Source organism: Heterodontus francisci, chromosome 9 (genome assembly GCF_036365525.1).
Source record: "Heterodontus francisci isolate sHetFra1 chromosome 9, sHetFra1.hap1, whole genome shotgun sequence".
Classification (NCBI taxonomy): Eukaryota; Metazoa; Chordata; class Chondrichthyes; order Heterodontiformes; family Heterodontidae; genus Heterodontus; species Heterodontus francisci.
The window spans coordinates 51,899,708-51,915,690 of NC_090379.1; the positions used below are offsets into that span (position 1 = coordinate 51,899,708).

A 15,983-nucleotide genomic window follows, 5' to 3' on the forward strand; every position below is an offset into this window, starting at 1 on the left:
CATTTTAAAAATCTCTTTAAAAAATTCACAACCTGAAGGAATGAGATTCCACACTTATTGTTTACTTTCTGGGCAAGAGAGGTTGATTGGCACTTATTAACAATTATTATATCATAAAAGGGCACTTGCACTGTTAATTACGAGACTTAACCTTCTGTAGCTAGTTTATTGCATAAGGTGCAAATGCAGCAACTTCATGAAAATCATGAGGAGGTTAAGCGCGACATGCTGTTTTTGCAAACTTAACGGCGGAGCAGCACAAATCAGCCAACAACTGATGGCGATTTGCAAGTCATGGGTTCCTCTTCCTTGCCATGAGTTATTGACTGATTTGGGCATTAATAATGGCATGCATCATTCAGATGCAGTCTTTTTCCTGCAAAATCTGGGCCATAATATTTTTGTTTCAGTCTTCTGGGGTCCTATCATCCATTTTGGAGATGGTATCCAAAAGCAACAAGATGACCTTTGGCTGCAAACTGGCTTCAGTAACTATTTTCTTCCAGCTAATTAGGCCTAGCATTCTAACATTTGTATCCTAACTAGTCATGACCAGCTCATTCCTGAATAAGATGGTTTTTCTGCATAGTTAGGTAATCAACAGTGCGATTACATTCCAATAATGTAACATTATTGGAAATGCACCATATATTAATAGCACTAATATTGTCATGTTTTTACCCGTTAGTTAATGTTGCAGGATTTCTGTGCCAGAATGGAAAACATTGATGATTAATTTATTGAAGAAATGTTTTGTGGATTTTCAATCTCTAATTCTACATTTTTGTTTAGTATTAGAAATTTGAACATTAGTTTTAATTCCCTTATTTCACTGATGCAAGAGAGATTATGTTATGGAACGTCCATATGAATACCATAAATTTCAGTTGACTAAATGTTAATTATGTTCAACTTCAAAGTGGTGCCAAATTTTTAAATATCCTTCAAGACGAGAACTATTCGTCTTTAGACTTTTTGTAGTTACAGGAATTGGAAGAGTAAAGCAAGTCTGAAATATTTGTTTTTCACACTCCTTATCTGAGAGATTAAAACACCTTTTATATTTTGAAGAAGCATAGTTTAGAACCACCTATATATCATCACATTACTATTAACTGTGCTTCTGTTTGGTTGAGAAGTGTTGAGGACAAACAAATAGGTAAGAAGAATGCAGCAAGAGCCAAGTCTGTGGCACCCACAGGTGGCTCAGCTGCACAGGAGGGCGGAAAAAGAGTGGGAGAGCTATAGTGATAGGGGATTCTGTCGTAAGGGGTACAGATAGGCGTTTCTGTGATTGCAAACGTGACTCCAGGATGGTATTTTGCCTCCCGAGTGCCAGGGTCAAGGATGTCACGGAGCGGCTGCAGGACATTCTGAAGGGAGAGGGTGAACAGTCAGAGGTCGTGGTTCACATCGGTACCAACGACATAGGTAGAAAAAGGGGTGAGGTCCTGCAACAAGAATTTAGGGAGCTAGGTATCAGATTAAAAAGCAGGACCACAAAGGTTGTAATCTCTGGATTACTCCCGGTGCCACCTGCTAGTGAGTATAGAAAAAGGAGGATAGAGCGTGGCTGAAGAGATGGTGCAGGAGGGAGGGCTTTAGTTTCCTGGATCACTGGACCTATTTCTGGCGAAGGTGGGACCTGTACAAGTTGGACGGGTTGCACCTGAACCGAAGTGGGACCAACATCCTTGCAGAGAGGTTTACTAGTGCTGTTTGGTGTGGGGGTTAAACTAATTTGTCAGGGGGATGGGATACAGAGTAGAAGTACAGTAGGGGGTAACGTTCAGCCAAAAATAAAAGAGAAACTAAGTCAGTCTGGAAGGCAGAGCAAATATAGACCTGTTCAGGCACAAACGAATAATGCAAGGCTCGATTGCATCTGTTTTAATGCAAGGAGTCTTACTAGTAAGGCAAATGAATTGAGGGCGTTGATTAACAATGGGAATATGATATTGCTATCACAGAGACATGGTTGAAGGAAGGGCAGGACTGGCAGCTCAATATTCCAGGGTATAGAATCTTCAGGCATGGGGGCGGGTGGGGGGGGGGTGTGGTGTAGTGGTGTAAAAGAGGAGGTGGCATTGCACTGTTGATCAAGGAGTCAATTACTGCAGTAAGGAGGGATGATATCTTACAATGTTCCTCAAATGAGGCCATATGGGTAGAACTTAAAAACAAAAAGGGGGCAATCACTTGGCTGGGAGTGTATTACAGGCCTCCAAACAGTCAGGGAGAGATAGAGGAGCAGATATGTAGGCAGAGAAGTGTAAAAATAATAGGGTAATAATAGTAGGGGATTTCAACTTCCCCAATATTAACTGGGATAGTCTTGGTGCAAAAGACTTAATGGGGGCGGAATTCTTAAAGTGCATCCAGGAGAGCTTTTTGAGCCAGCATGTTGAAAATCTGCCAAGAGAAGGGGCGGTCCTGGACATAATCTGAGGGAATGAAGCCAGACAAATGGAAGAAGTGTCAGTGGGGGAGCATTTCAAGGGTAGTGACCATAACTCTAAGATTTAAGGTAGTTATGGAAAAGGACAAAAATGGACCGGAAATAAATGTACTGAATTGGGGGAAGGCCGATTTCAATATGATAAAACAGGATCTGGCCAAAGTGGTCTGAGAGCAGCTACTTGTAGAAGAGTCCACATCAGACCAGTGGGAGTCATTCAAAAAGGAAATAGTGAGAGTTCAGGGCCAACATGTTCCCGTAAAGGTGAAGGGTAGGGCCAGTAAATCCAGGGAACCCTGGATGTCAAGGGATATGGAGGATTGGATAAGGAAAAAAGGGAGGCTTATGACAGATTCAGAGGGCTGAAAACAGCGGAGGCCCAGGAGGAGTATAGAAAGTATAGGGGGGGGTATTTAAAAAAAAAAAAAGAAATTAGGAGAGCGAAGAGGGGGCATGAAAAAGCACTGGCGGATAAGATGAAGGAAAATCCCAAGGTGTTTTATAAGTATATTCAGGGCAAGAGGATAACCAGGGGAAGAGCAGGGCCCATTCGGGACCAAAGTGGCAATCTGTGTGTGGAGCCGGAAGACGTGGGTGAGATTTTAAATGATTACTTTTCATCTGCGTTCACTATGGAGAAGGACGATGTAGGTGTAGAGATCAGGGAAGGGGGATTGTGATATACTCGAACAAATTGGCATTGAAAGGGAGGAATTATTAGCGGTTTTAGTGGGCTTAAAAGTGGATAAATTCCCAGGCCCAGATGAGATGTATCCCAGGCTGCTATGTGAAGCAAGGAAAGAGATGACAGGGGCTCTGACACAAATTTTCAAATCCTCTCTGGCCACAGGAGAGGTGCTGAAGGACAGCGAATGTGGTACCATTATTCAAAAAGGGTGGTAGGGATAAACCAGGTAATTACAGGCCAGTGAGTCTAACATCAGTGGTAGGGAAACTATTGGAAAAAATTCTGAGGGACAGGATTAATCTCCACTTGGAGAGGCAGGGATTGATCAGGGATAGTCCGCATGGCTTTGTCAGGGGGAGATCATGGGCTGAATTTTACGCCGCCCCAGCGGGTCAGATGGTGGCATGGGGGCGGTGCAAAATTGAGCGGGAGGCTCCAGGAGCCTTTCGAACCACACTCCCGCCTCTGGCCAACTTTACGGCAGTCGGGCGGGGGAGGTGGGGTGGGGAATAGTGACCCGCCAGCCCCAGGCCAATCAAGGGCCTTAAGTGGCCACTTAAGTGGCAAGCAGGCGTGCTGGGGACATGAAAGGCCATCCAGCAATAGCTGCCGGCTTTTCTGCGCGCCGGGGGGTGTCATGGCAGTTGGGCACATGGTGCCCAATTGAAGGTCGCCCTCGCCTCCCAACCCACCCCCAGGACCCAAGACGCTCTCCCCTCCCCTGAACGACCACCCTAGCCTCGCCAAGGCATGACCAATCCCCCTAGTAAGGCATGCCCAACTTCCCTTCGCTCCTGGTTCCATGTTGTCGTCTGGGTTGCAGTGCCAGTAGTGGCCACCGCTTCTGGTGACGCTGCTGGGACTAAGAGCTGCCAGTGCGCTGATTGGCCAGCAGCTCACTGAGGCGGGACTTGCTTCCTGAAATCTGTGGAAGTCCCGCCTTGGGACAGTTAAAGCCCGGGGACCTGTAAAATGCAGGACGGATCCCCCGGGCGAGACATGAGCGGGTTCGCCACCGACCTTTACGTCAGTGGCGAATTCCCGTCTGCCTATGGTAAAATCCAGCCCTGTGTATAACAAATTTGCTGAATTTTTCAAAGAGCTGATTAAGTGTGTAGATGAGGGTAAAGCAGTTGATGTAGTCTACATGGACTTCAGTAAGGCTTTTGATAAGGTCCTGCATGGGAAATTGGTCAAGAAGGTAACAGCCCATGAGATCCAGGGCAATTTGGCATATTGGATCGAAAATTGGCTTAGTGGCAGAAGGCAGAGGATGATGGTCGAGGGTTGTTTTTGCGATTGGAAGTCTATGACCAGTGGCGTACCGCAGGGACCGGTGCTGGGACGCTTGCTGTTTGTAGTTAATGATTTAGACGTGAATATTGGAGGGATGATCAGTAAGTTCGCAGATGACAGGAAAATTGGTGGTGTCATAAATAGTGAGGAGGAAAGCCTTAGTTTAAGGATGATATAGATGGGCTGGTAAGATGGGCAGAGCACTGGCAGATGGAATTTAATCCTGAGAAGTGTGAGGTGATGCATTTTGGGAAGACTAGCAAGGCAAGGGAATATACAATGGATGGTAGGACCCTAGGAAGTACAGAGGGTTAGAGCGATCTTGGTGTACTTGTCCATAGATCACAGAAGGCAGCAGCACAGGTAGATAAGGTGGTTAGGAAGGCATATGGGATACTTGCTGAGGCGCAGAATATAAGAGCAGGGAGGTTCTGATGGAGCTGTATAAAATGCTGGTTAGGCCACAGCTGGAGTACTGTGTACAGTTCTGGTCACCACACTACACGAAGGATGTGATTGCACTAGAGAGGGTGCAGAGGAGATTCACCAGGATGTTGCTTGGGCTGGAGCATTTCAGCTATCAAGAGAGACTAGATAGGTTAGGGTTGTTTTCCTTAGAGCAGAGAAGGCTGAGTGGAGATATGATTGAGGTATACAGAATTATGAGGGGCATATATAGGGTAGATAGGAAGAAACTTTGTCCCTTAGCGGAGGTGTCAATAACCAGGGGGCATAGATTTAAGGCAAGGGGCAGGAGGTTCAGAGGGGATTTGAGGAAAAAGTGTTTTCACCCAGAGGGTGGGTGGAATCTGGAAAACACTGCCTGAAGGCGTGGTAGAGGCAGGAATCCTCACAGCATTTAAGAGATATTTAGATGACCACGTGAAACGCCATAGCATACAAGGCTACAGGCCAACTGCTGCAAAATGGGATTAAAATAGATAGGTGCTTGATGGCCGGCATGGACACGATGGGCCGAAGGGCTTGTTTCTGTGCTGTATAACTCTATGAATCTTAAGTAATTCCCTGTTCTAGGAAATGGTCAAGTGTTTAGTGCTAGTGCAAAACATTCATTTAAGAAGGGCTTGCAAGCAGAACCCAGATTGCACTACCACATTTAAAAAGAAAATTAGAAGATTAAGGGTGGGTACTGCCAAATCTAGAGACCCCTGGTTATCTAAAAGTTTACAGGGTAAGTTAAAGTAATAAAAAGAAAGCTTATGACGATCACAAATATCTTAATACTTTAGAAAGGCTAGAGGAGTATAGAAAGTGCAGGGGTGTGAAGTAAAAAAGGAAATTCAAAAAGAGAGGGCATGAAAAATTATTGGCAGGTAAAATCAAGGAAAACCCGAAGATGTTTTATCAGTACATTAAGAGCAAGAGGATAACTAAAAAGGTAGGGCCTGTCAGAGATGTACAGGGAAACTTATGCGTGGATGCAGAAAATGTGGGCAAGGTTCTTGATGAGTTTTTTTGTCTGTCTTCACAAAGGAGAGGGTTGATGCAGACATTGTAGTTAAAGAGGAGGAGTGTGAAATATTAGATATGATGAACATAATGAGTGAGGAAGTGCTTGAGGGTCTGACATCCCTGAAAGTGGATAAATCCCCAGGACCGGATGGATTGTCTCCCAGGTTGTTAAAGGAAGTCAGGGAGGAAATAGCAGATATGCTAAGGATCATCTTCAAATCCTCACTAGGTACAGGCAAGGTATCAGATGATTGGAGGTCTGCGAATGTTTAAAAAAGGTGCAAGGGATAAGTCAGGTAATTATAGGCCAGTCAGCCTGACCTCGGTGGTGGGTAAATTGTTAGAATCTATTCTGAGCGACAGGATAAACTGTCGCTTAGAAAGGCATGGATTAATCAGAGCTAGTCAGCATGGATTTGTTAAGGGAAGGTCATGTCTTACTAACTTGATTGAGTTTTTTGAGGAAGTGACAAGGAGGATTGAGGAGGGTAGCGCAGTGGATGTGGTTTACATGGATTTTTACATGTATTTGACAAGTTCCCGCATGGCAGACATGTCAGTAAAATGAAAGCCCATGGGATACAGGGGAAGGTGGCGGGTTGGATTCAGAATTGGATCAGTGACAGGAAACCAAGGGTAGTAATAGTCGATGGATGTTTTTATGAATGGAAAGCTGTTTCCAGTGGTGTTCCACAGAGCTCAGTGTTGGGTCCCTTGCTGTTTGTGGTACATATTAATGATTTGGACTTAAATGTGGGAAGCATGATTGGGAAATTTGCTGATGACAGAAAAATTGGCCGTGTAGTTAATAGTGAGGAGGAAAGCCGTGGACTCCAGAATGATATCAATGTTTTGGTTGAGCGGGCGGAAAGTGGCAAATGGAATTCAGTCCAGAGAACTGTGAGGTAATGCATTTGGGGAGGGCAAATAAAGCAAGGGAATATACAATAAACAGGAGGATATTGAGAGGGGTAGAAGAAGTGAGAGACGTTGGAGTGCATGTCCACAGGTCCCTGAAGGTGGCAGGACAGGTAGATAGAGTGGTGAAGTAGGCATATGGATGAGCTCCAGGACCATCACTGCAGGAGTTCATCAGGATAGTGTCCTAGGCCCAACCATCTTCAGCTGCTTCATCAATGACCTTCCTTCAATCATAAGGTCAGAGTTGGGGATGTTCGCTGATGATTGCACAATGTTCAGCACCATTCGCGACTCCTCAAATACTGAAGCAGTCCGTGTAGAAATGTAGCAAGACCTGGACAATATCCAGGCTTGGGCTGATAATTGGCAAGTAACATTTGCGCCACACAAGTGTCAGGCAATGACCATCTCCAACAAGAGAGAATCTAACCATCTCCGCTTGACATTCAATGGCATTACCATCGTTGAATCCCCACTATCAACATCCTAGGGGCTACCATTGAACAGAAACTGAACTGGAGTAGTCATATAAATACTGTGGCTACAAGAGCAGGTCAGAGGCTATGAATCATGCGGCGAGTAACTCGCCTCCTGACTCCCCAAAGCCTGTCCACCATCTACAAGGCACAAGTCAGGAGTGTGATGGAATACACTCCACTTGCCTGGATGGGTGCAGCTCCAACAACACTCAAAAAGCCTGACACCATCCAGAACAAAGCAGCCCGCTTGATTGGCACATCATCCACAAACATTCACTCCTTCCACCACCGATGCACAGTGGCAGCAGTGTGTACCATCTACAAGATGCATTGCAGCAACGCTCCTTAGACAGCACCTTCCAAACCCGCGACCGCTGCCACCTTGAAGGACAAGAGCAGCAGATGCATGGGAACATCATCACCTGCAAGTTTCCCTCCAAGTCACACACCATCCTGACTTGGAACTATATCGCCGTTCCTTCACTGTCGCTGGGTCAAAATCCTGGAACTCCCTTCCTAACAGCACTGTGGGTGTACCTACCTCACATGGACTGCAGCGGTTCAAGAAGGCAGCTCACCACCACCTTCTCAAGGGCAATTAGGGATGGGCAATAAATGCTGGCCCGGCCAGCGACGCCCACATCCCATGAATAAATTTTTAAAAATGGATTGCTTTCCTTTATTAGCCGAGGTATAGAGTACAAAAGCAGGGATGTCATGCTGGAACTGTATAGAGTGTTGGTTAAGCCACAGCTGGAGTATTGCATGCAGTTCTGGTCACCACATTACAAAGAGGACATAATTGGCCAGGAGGGAGTACAGAGGAGATTTACGAGAATGTTGCCAGAGCTTTAAGGTTGCAGCTATGAGGAAAGATTGGATAGGCTAAGGTTGTTTTCCCTGGAACTGAGGAGGCTGAGGGGTGACTTGATTGAGGTTACAAAATGATGAGGGGCCCAGATAGAGTGGACAGGAAGGACCTGTTTCCAGTGGTGGGGAGGTCCATTAGCAGGTGTTATGATCCTGTAGTTTTTTTTCCAGGAAGAATGTGGTGTGCTGGAAAAAGAGCAGCACTGCTTTAAGGCAACAAGCTCCAGAGACTGAGTCAAAAAATGCATTCTCGTTACCCCAGGATACAGCCACTCAGAGACTGATGATCAAGAGATACAATGTTACATTGTAATTTAATTTTGAACTGGCTTGAACCGCCAGTAGAAACAGACTGTTCTAACTTGCCGATAGACAGACAGCTGGACCAGCATATACTAAAGAAAATGAGAGCTCTCTCTAGGTTTATTTAAAATTATTTATTACACTCTCAGAATTCTGATGTCAAGCCAGATTAATTTCTTAGAAGAAAATAACCAAATTCCTTTAACTACTGAATCGTAATTGTTGAAATTCATCGCTGGAAAAGAAGAGCATCAGTTCAACTGCTGAATTACACCACAGACTGTTCTACTGTTGAAGAATCTTTCTCCCCACCCCCCCCCCCCCCCCCCCCATCGGACGGCTGTGAGGACTTCAGGCAACCTTGGACTATTCCACATTGAAAGATTTCACTTCAGCAGGAGCGTAAATATGCAAGAACACAAATTTTTCTATTTTAAATCTTGATAATATCTTAGTAGTGTTTAAGAATTTAGTTTTTCAAATTAAACAGTTAATTTGTTGATCTAAAGACACATGGTTTGGTTAGCCTCATTCAGGGGTTAATAGATGATACAATTTGGCTGGGTCTTTCTTTAATTAGGAAATTTTAAAATGATATTAGCTGATCTGTGGAGGGATGGGACTGAATCAGCAGTGAGTTTCTCCCACCACAATCAGAATTAATATTTTGATTGGGGGCTTTGACTTGAGTGGTCAGTTGGATCATGTTAATTGGGGGCTCGTCTGTGAGATTGAATCATATTAATTGGGGACTTGCTCGAAATTGAATCATGTTTAATTCAGTGGCTCACATCTGGGATCAGAATCAGACTAATTTGGAGGGCTTGCATTTGGAATCATATTAATTACTCGCCTCTGGGATAACATATTTAATTTGGGGTCTTGTGTTTGGCATCATATTTAATTGCGCTCGCGTCTGGGATTATATCAATTGGAAACTCGATTGTTGGTATCTAAATCTAACACCAATTACAAAGAAATAAAAGAACCAGGTCTCTTTTAAGGTATAGGCTATACCATTGTAATGACATAGTGGTTGTGGCAGAGTTTTTGGGAAGGCAGAATGTTTCCCTGAGTGACTTGATAACTTTAACTAAAAACAAAATTAAAAGAATTGGCAGTGAAATTGGGGTTGGAATTGAAATCAGGTACCAAAAAAGCAGAGATAGCCAAACATCTAGAATTAGTAGAAGATGATGATAATGAAGGTGAAGGGGAATACGAGGAACAAGAAAGGGAATACTAGAGACAAGCAGGTAGTAGGTCCGAGAGTGTTGCAGTGGTATTGGCTAGGATTCAGTTAGAAACAAAAAAAAACTTGAGGCAGAAAAAGAATTAAGAAAACTTGAATTGGACAAAGAAGAAAGGGAAAAAGCAATAGCAATAAGAAAACTTGAGCAAGAGAAAGAAACAGCAATAGCATTGGAAAGACTTAAGCTTGAATTCCAGAAAGAGGGAATTTAAGTTAAAAGAGATGGAACTAAGACAAAGTCTTGAATCCAGGGAAAATCCTGGTCAGGAAGAATCTGAATTTAGATCAGGACCCAGTGAAAAGTTGTTTAAATTTTTACAGACTGTTCCTAAGTTCGAGGAAAGGGACGTAGAGGCATTTTTCATATCTTTTGGAAAAAATAGCCAAACAGATGAAATGGCCAAAAGAAAGCTGGACTCTGCTTATTCGGGGCAGACTGGTAGGCAGAGCCAGGCTTCCTGAAGAGGCTTCTGCAGATTATAAGATGGCAAAAAAGGCTATTCTCGCGGCAATTGAGTTAGTTCCTGAAGCTTACCGTCAGAAGTTTAGGAACCTACGGAGATTGGCTGGGCAGACATATATAGAATTTGAGAGGATGAAGCAAATTAACTTTGACCGTTGGATACGGGCATTAAAGATAGAAACCACATATGAGAACTTTCGAGAATTTAAAAACTCCATTCCTTCAGTAGTGAGAGCTCCTATATAGATAACCTGAATGTTTTGAAAGCTAGGCAAGCAGCAGAGATTGCTGATGATTTTGAGCTTGTGAATAAGCCAACCTATTTTGTCCATCACCCCCATAAACCTGAGAAGGATAGCAAGTGGGAGAGTGAAAGGAAGGCAAGTAGCCGGGGACAAGAAGGAACAGCTGGGAATGCCCCAGGATCACCACCTCAGGTCAGAAAGGAAGGTGCTGAGGGTAGAAGTGAGGTTTGCAAGCCAAAGTGTTATCATTACAACAAAATGGGTCAGCTTCATTCAGAGTGCTAGAAATTACGAGGTAAACCCATAGAACTTGTTAGGGTACGCAAAGTTAGTGCAGAGGAAAAGACTCTGACTGACAGTATAGCAGACCAGGCTATAGCTTTAATGACAGCTGTGAATGTGAAACCAGATACTAAAACTAAAAGGAATGTAGAGGTTAAGAATAAAATACCTAAGAGTTATAATGATTTTTTTTTGTCAAAGGGGAGAGTAACTCCGTATCCTGTAAGTGAGGCAGGAAAACCTATCATTATACTCGGGGACGCAGGAGCAACCCAAACACTCTTGCTGGGGAAAGATATGAGGTTTCCACCAGAGAGTGCCTTGAACGCTAAAGTTTTAGTTAATGGAATTGATGGAGAGTATATACCCTTACCTTTGTATAGAGTACGCCTAGAGAGTGACTTAATATCTGGGATAGTAACTGTAGGTGTTGTCCACAGCTTACCAGTAAAGGGAATTGATTTACTCCTAGGAAATGATTTGGCAGGATCAAAAGTATCAGTTTCTCCTATAGTTAAAGAGGAATCAAGTGCAACTAAGGAAACGGAGCAATTATAGGAGCGCGTTCCGGGAATATTTCCTACGTGTGTAGTCACCCGAGCAATGGCTAAATAGGATCCATTGTCAGAAGTAGAAGGGGCACCATAAATAGATAGCCAAGTATCTGAAAGCTTATTTGGGGATTTAGATAATCCAAATGAGATGTTTTAATAGATCATCTATCACTGCAGCACAGCCAGCTGATCCAGAGATATACCGAATAGCCAGACGGGTCTGTCAGAAGCTGAGGCGGAAGGAGTTCCGGAAGGCTATTATATGGCAAACGGGGTTTTGAGGAGGAAATGGAGACCGCCTCATAGACCTACCGACGAAGACTGGACAGTTGTTGAACAGAGAGTGGTACCCCCTAAATATCGACAAGGATTATTAAGGTTAGCACACGACATTCTTCTTGCAGGACATAGAGAAATTCGGAAGACCAAATCACACATAAGCCAACATTAGGTCAGGTCTTACAAAGGATAAGACACAATTTTGTAGGACATGCCATACCTGTCAATTGGTGGGAAAACCTCAACCTATCATAAAATCAGGGGATGAAGTATTAGTGTTGTTGCCATCACAGGGAGAAACATTAAAAGCACGGTTCAGTGGCTCATATAGAGTGATCAAAAGAGTGGGTATGGTAGATTACATGTTTGACACCCCTGATCGCCGGAAGAAGAACCAGTTGTGTCACATTAATATGCACAAACAATATTACTGCAGGGAGGAGGTTAAGCCAGTACAGGTATGTCAGGTAATCGGGACTGTTGAGAAGGAAAAGGATAGTGAAGGATAGAGGCAGAAGCAGGCTGAGGAAATCCTCAGATTGAACCTCGAACTATCTGATTAGCGAATACAGAATGGCTAGGAAAATTAAACAATAGGCTTTTGCACTTGGAGGCAAAACAGCGTGAAGTCCTAAACAGGGTTTTCACAACGTTTCAAAAGGTTTGTAGAGATAAGCCAGGATGTACAACCTTAGCCACACATGATGTGGGTATAGGGGAACCATCCCTTTAAAACAACATCCTTGTCGCTTAGGTCTAGTCAGACAGGCCCAAGTGGAAGCAGAGGTACAATGCATGCTGAAGGGCAGCTTAGTTGAACCTAGTCAGGACAGCTGGAATTCGCAGATGGTCTTGATGTCTAAACCCTGTGGGGCGGCTCAAACTGGCATAGACTCTAGAAAAGTCACTGTGGTAAAGAAGGCTGATTCCTACCCAAATTTCCATTTAAAGGACTGTATGGACAGAGTGGGCAACACCATGTGTCTTAAAGAGACAAATGTGTTGGAGGAAACCTGTCAAATTCCTTTGACGCCCCAGGGTGAGAAAAAAATCACCTTCTGTTACACCCGACAGGATTTTCCAGTTTCAAGTGATGCCACATAGGTTAGGGGGTACTCGAGAAATTTCTCAGAGAATAGTGAACCAAGTAGTGGTCAGTGCTCCCACCAGTGCACTTCACCTGGCTGAGGTGATGGACAATAGGGACATGTGGAAGGAAAACACGAAACAATTGGAAGACTATGCTTGGAAATTTGAAATGGGTTCATTGGGACAACCTTTTGAAAATTTAAAGCCGAAATGTTCTGGTGGAACTTGTTGTTGTAGTCTTAACTTTTTGAAAAGATGTATGCCTGTAAATGCAAAAAAAAATGTGTTGACGTTTTTTAAATTTGAATTTTTTGAACATTGTAATGAAACGCATTTCAGGAATGGCGCTTCATTCCCCCAGGGGCGGAGGTGTTATGATCCTGTAGTTTTTTTTCCGGGAAGAATGCGGTGTGCCTTTAAGGCTGGAAAAGGAGTAGTACAGCTTTAAGGCAACAAGCTCCAGAGACTGAGGCAAAGAATGCATTCTCGTTGCCCCTCAGAGACTGAAGATCAAGAAATACAATGTTATAATTTAATTTTGAACTGGCTTATAGTGGAAACAGACTGTTCTAACTCGCAGATACACAGACAGCTGGACCAGCATATACTGACGGAAATGAGAGCTCTCTCTTGGTTTATTTAAACCCTATTTATTAAACTCTCAGAATTCTGATGTCAAGCCAGATTAATTTCTTAAAAGAAAATAACCAAATTCCTTTAACTACTGAACTGTAATTGTTGAAATTCATCGCTGGAAAAGAAGAGCATCAATTCAACTGCTGAATTAGACTAGGGACTGTTCTGTTGTTGGAGAACCTTTTTTTTCCCCCTATCGGACAGCTGTGAGGGCTTCAAGCAACCTTGGACTATTCCACATTGGAAGATTTTACTTTGGCAGGAGCATAAATATGCAAGAACACTAATATTTCTATTTTAAATGTTGTTTATATCTTAGTAGTGTTGAAGAATTTAGTTTTTCTAATTAGACAGTTAATTTGTTGATCTAAAGACACCTGGTTTGGTTAGCCTCATTAGGGGGTTAATAAATGGTACAATTCAGCTGGGTATTTCTTTAATTTGGAAAGTTTAAAATGATATGTTAGGCGGTCTGTGGAGGGACGGGACTGAATCAACAGTGCGTTTCTCCCACCACAATCAGAGTTGTATATTTTGATTGGGGGCTTTGACTTGAGCGGTCGGTCGTAACACCAGGGGACACAGTTTTAAGGTGATCGGTAAAAGGATTAGAGGGGACATGAGGGGAAACTTTTTCACCCAGAGGGTGGTGGGTGTCTGGAATTCGTGGCCAGGAATGGTGGTGGAGGCAGGGACCCTCAATTCTTTCAAAAAGTTACTTAGACATGTACCTGAGGTGCTGTAACCTGCTGGGCTATGGACCAGGTGCTGGAAGGAGGAAGGTGGATAGTTTATTTGGTCGGCGCAGACACGATGGGCTGAATGGCCTCCTCCTGTGCTGTACATTTTCTATGGTTCTAAGTTGACTATTTTCCAAATGAGATTTTTAAAACAGATTTTGCATTATTTCCTCAACCTTCTTTGAGCACTATTTTGACATTTGACTTTTTTTATTAAAGTTATTTAAGTATGTTTTGGCACACTGTACATTCAGGTAAATACACTGAGGATTATTGGTATGGTTACACATTCACTGGGAACTGAATATTCTTAGGGTGTCTATATAATTTGAAAAATCCCAGAGGTTTGGCTGAGTTGGCGACATCAACTGCCTGTCTACCTGCAGGGTAGGGTTGCTACTTATTGAGGGGTGATGAGAAAGGGTCAATAATTTGTCATTCCATCGTGCTGTAGTTGTGTAGGCTGCCAGGAAATAATTGCACATTTTCTGGTATCATTTGAGTTCCAGGTGGAGTCAATTCTTGACCTGCCCCCATTGGCATATATTTCACCCATCTGTGTGTTGTGAGTAAAAATGCATATTGCAGCGAGTGGTTGTGCTAGCCTGTGCATTGTAGAAGCGATTTGCACTTCAGTAATCAGATCCAGCAGGCATAGGCCTGAGTTCTGCAAAGATTGTGAGATGCACCATGCTGTTTGTAGCTTCTCGGACTGTTTTTTTGAATGCTGAAACAAGTCTAAAATGTAGGCAATAATTTGTCCGACTAGCCACAGTTTCTCCAGCCCATTTCTCTAAACGAAGACATGGAATTTGTAAAGCATCTGTAGGGTGCAGTATGCACTGTTTTATCTTGAGCTAGACCTCATATATTCAGTTGCAGGTGTGACCTTTATATTTATGATTGTTTCTGCCCTTGTAATATCCTTGTTAGATATCTTGAAAGCCACACAGGGCATTTTAACAAGCTATTCTGAATACATATATAACTGTCCATGCAGTTACATTCCCCTTAACTTTTTGCAGTAAATTGCTTCATTCCCATGGTAGAGGCAGGAACACTCACGACATTCAAGAAATATTTAGATGAGCACTTGAAATGCCATAACATACAAGACTACGGGCCAAGTGCGGGGAAATGGGATTAGTTAGGACAGTACTTGATGGTCGGCATAGGCTCTTTGGGCCGAAGGGCCTGTTTCTGTGCTGTAAAACTCTGACTCTGACTCATAAAACCCTTATCAAACTAAAACTAATCTATAGTTCCTGATAAACGCAATATTTTCTCTTTCAATTATGTGACTGATATTGAATGTTTTAGTTTAAGGCACAAACACATACTGAGCATGTGTCACATTTTAGGTCATACTAGATAACTTGATGTGGAACTCAGTATCCCAGCTGTCACAGTTCATACGAGAAAGTATGGAGCAAACTGCAGCCAAGATAAAGTGAGTAATGATGATTTATTATTCATGATTAGGAATATTAAAGTATTTGTTTTATGTAACTGTAGATAATTATACTCTTAAACTTCTCTATAACTCAGTGACAAAGCATGATACTGTTACATAATCTTGTAGGCAGTATTGAGGTTAAACTGGATGAGGCAGTCATTACCTTGCTGTCTGCATGGTTCATTAGTGTAGTTTACTTTTTCTAAATACTTCTAACTTATGATAGAAAATTGAGAGGAGGGAAAGTTACAATGCGAGTTCCTGAAGCTTATGTATTGTAAGAAGAATGCATGTAGTATGCCTGGGTAGTTTAGTAATTCAGTAATTCACATTCTTACTGACAGAAATTGTACTATGATCCCTCACTGACGCAGATTTAAATGTGACTTTTTCAAGTGGATATTTTCACATTTTTGCATGTTTTCCTGTTTTGCAAACCAAAATTATTTCCATGGCCTGTCGGTGTTAGGAGAGGCACCTGAGTGAAGCAAAATATAGT

At 43.0% G+C, this 15,983-nt stretch overlaps 1 protein-coding gene across 4 annotated transcripts in view; it reads left to right on the forward strand.

The window, feature by feature from the left end:
• Positions 1-15,983, forward strand: part of LOC137373752 (centrosomal protein of 170 kDa protein B-like) — a 127,897-nt gene that overhangs the window by 97,369 nt on the left and 14,545 nt on the right. For 3 of the 4 annotated variants that reach the window (XM_068039054.1, XM_068039053.1, XM_068039055.1), the window contains one exon: positions 15,390-15,478. In XM_068039054.1, coding sequence (XP_067895155.1) covers positions 15,390-15,478 — 89 coding nt within the window. Of the gene's footprint in view, positions 1-8,637; positions 8,729-15,389; positions 15,479-15,983 lie in introns of those variants that run through there. The other variant, XM_068039056.1, reaches the window with a different exon arrangement.